Source organism: Egretta garzetta, unplaced genomic scaffold (genome assembly GCF_000687185.1).
Source record: "Egretta garzetta isolate BGI_Z169 unplaced genomic scaffold, ASM68718v1 scaffold521, whole genome shotgun sequence".
Classification (NCBI taxonomy): Eukaryota; Metazoa; Chordata; class Aves; order Pelecaniformes; family Ardeidae; genus Egretta; species Egretta garzetta.
In genome coordinates, this window is record NW_009258488.1 from 67922 (window position 1) to 70776 (window position 2855).

At 58.1% G+C, this 2855-nt stretch overlaps 1 protein-coding gene across 1 annotated transcript in view; it reads left to right on the plus strand.

The window, feature by feature from the left end:
• LOC104131911 (histidine--tRNA ligase, cytoplasmic) overlaps positions 1-2772 on the plus strand; it is a 14499-nt gene extending 11727 nt beyond the window's left edge. Inside the window, exons 9-11 of the mRNA XM_035900747.1 lie at positions 232-348; positions 1082-1228; positions 2267-2772. Coding sequence (XP_035756640.1) covers positions 232-348; positions 1082-1228; positions 2267-2326 — 324 coding nt within the window. The 3' untranslated portion in view covers positions 2327-2772. The remainder of the gene's footprint in view (positions 1-231; positions 349-1081; positions 1229-2266) is intronic.
• The last annotated feature ends 83 nt before the right edge of the window (positions 2773-2855 follow it).

Genomic DNA, 2855 nt, shown 5'->3' on the forward strand with positions numbered 1-2855 from the left:
CCCTGCTGGTTCATATTCAGCTGCCTGTCGACCAGCCCCCCCAGGTCCTTTTCTGCTGGGCAGTTTTCCAGCCACTCTTCCCCAAGCTGTTCCCCAATGGTGTTCATCCCACTGAGCCTGATCCTCTTCACTGCTAAATTGATGGGCCTGGGGTGGTGACCCGTCCTGCTCATGGGGTCTCAGATATTTCTGTACGTCCATGGCATCTTTTGAGTCTTCTCCCCTCTCTAGGCCTCTGAGGAAAAGATCAGGACAACAGAGACACAGGTGCTGGTGGCCTCTGCCCAAAAGAAGCTCCTTGAAGAGCGCCTGAAACTCATCTCTGAGCTGTGGGATGCTGGAATCAAGGTATGGCCAAGTGATGGCAAAGCCAGGAGCTGCCTGGTCCACTCTCGGTGCCAGGAATGGAGCAGATCTGGCTTTGCTTTGGGAAGAATGAATCAGGGAGAAGGTGGGGAGCCTGCCTCTGCTTGGTGTCCTGAATGAGGTGGTCTCCAGGAAGGGCTGGGCAGCAGGACTCTGTTAGCCCTTTAATGCTGCAGGGGCTGCTCTGGGTCTGTTTTCTTGGGACAGATTCCCAAAGCAAGCAACACTCCATCCCCCACTGTGTGGCAGCAGGGATACCATGCTGCTTCCAACAAAAAGGAAAACTGTGGAGCCTTGCAAGGAGGGGAGAGCAGGGCCAGGGAGGAGCCTGGGCTGTTTTCCGAAGGCAGGCTGTGTGTCAGGGCCCTGCTCCCTGCCTGCGGCGGGCAGGCTCCCTCGATGGCTGAGGGAAGGAGAATGCCTGGGTGCTCTGTTGGGCTCCTGACCATGTAGGGACACCGCAGGTCTCAGCCTGGCTCTGACATGGACTAGAGCGAATGACCTGGTGCTTTCCCAGGATAAGCAGTGTCCTTTGAGTACCTTTGAGCTGTGTTTGCATTACTTGTTAGCTGTAACGCCCAGCTTTCTCCATTAGCCCATCGTCTCCCACACCACCCGACAGCAATTAGCAGACTGGCCCAGCGATGCCTGGTTGAGGAGGTACAGAGAAACAGGCCAGTGCTGATCATGGTGGTGTGCTCTGGTTCTCTTCCAGGCAGAAGTGCTGTACAAGAAGAACCCCAAGCTGCTGAATCAGCTGCAGTACTGCGAGGACACGGGCATCCCTCTTGTTGCCATTGTGGGTGAGCAGGAGCTCAAGGATGGAGTCGTCAAGCTGCGGGTCGTGGCAACCAGGGAGGAGGTGAGGCCCGTGGTAGCTTGGCGTGAGGGGGGTGGCTATGTGACCCTTCCCAGCTCGGGCCAGCCCTCCACACCCGCCTGTACCCTGCTCTGCAGCGATGCCTTTGGGTTGTACATGGCACGGTGGCTTTGCCGGCCCCCATGTTGAGTGTAGTGCCCACAGGGGAGATCAGAGGAGTAAGGCATGTCCACCTGATGTGAGAAGCCTCCAAGGCTTAGCAAAGCTGCTTACGCAGACGGTGCGTCGAGGGGAAGGCTCCCCACGCAGCAGGCAGAGGGGCACAAGCCACGGCTGGCAGACTCGAGGTGAAGCCTGTGGGCTGATGGTGGTGGCCTTGGGGGTGCACTCTTGGAGACTGGGTGAGGCGAGTGTCCTCAGCCCCTCTTAACTTGCTGTGGAGCACGTGCCCTGGTGTCAGTTTGCCACCAAGCCGGGATCTCAGGATTTTATATATTGGCTTCCTCATTAGATCTTTGCAAGCAGTGGTCTCTCCAGGGACTTCTGTAACACCTCATGTTCCAGTTCCTTGCCCCGTGCATTTTCCTGGAGCCATGGAGTACTGTTGTCTCCAGCTCTGGAGAGTTTCCCATCTTGTGGCCTCCTTGAACTCCCAGCGATTCCTCAGTTCAGGAGCCTGCAACATGGAGGGGTGATTCAGTGGGCTTTCCATCCAGGGCACAGGACCATTGCTGAAGGTCCTGGAGGTGCCCTCTTGGAATGAGTGGGACCAGTGCTGATCTGTGTACTGGTCTTGGCTTTGGAACCAGTAGGAGAGAGGGGTAGGAGCACTGCTGTTGGGATCGTTGGGCAGGAGAAGGCTCGGCAGGGTTGCAGGCAGGTGCTTGCTCTCCCAGCTTCAGCTCCGTGTGTGCTGCAGCCTGCTTGATCCCCGTTGGGGGACTGGTGACAGCACCACAGAGTGATCTGAGACACGGGGCCACGAACGTGGTGGGGACAGACCCTCTAGGACCGGGGGAGGTCACGATACATCACGATGCTCGTGCTGTATTGAAGCAACTTTGTGCTCCCCCCGTGTAGGTCAACGTTCGCAGGGAGAACCTGGTTGAGGAGATCAGGATGCGAACCAGCCAGCCTTGAACCCCTTCTGGAGATGTCTACTCGGTCGTTGGATTCTGGCTGACAGATTTCCTCCTGTAAATGCCTTCGCCAGGCCACGCAGCAGCGGGTGCGGGCTCGCCTTTGAAAGCTGTATTTATTCTTGTCTCGTCCCCTCCCTTTCCCGGTGGGAGCAGAGAGGCTGTACCGACTCCTGGGCCGTGCCCTGGCCCTCCACCATGTCGCTGGAAAGATGTTTTGCAAGAGGCTCTGGCAAACGCCGGCCTCCCGCCTGCCCTCGCTGCGGTGACACGTGGAGCCCCGCGCTGTCACCAGGGCCCCCGGGGTCTTGGCTGCAGCTTCTTGTTCCCGTCGCTTTGAATAAAGATCCCGCCCGTCTCTGCGCTGGCTGCGAGGGAGGTGACCTTATCCCAAGCCAGATGTGAAGGCGCTGCTCCCGGAAACATAATAAATCTGTGTCTCTCCCACTCGCTGACTCCTATCCCTGCTTTCCCCCCCCGGGGCGGCGGGGAGCTGCTTGCCTGGTTTCCAAATGCCACTGGACGACTGT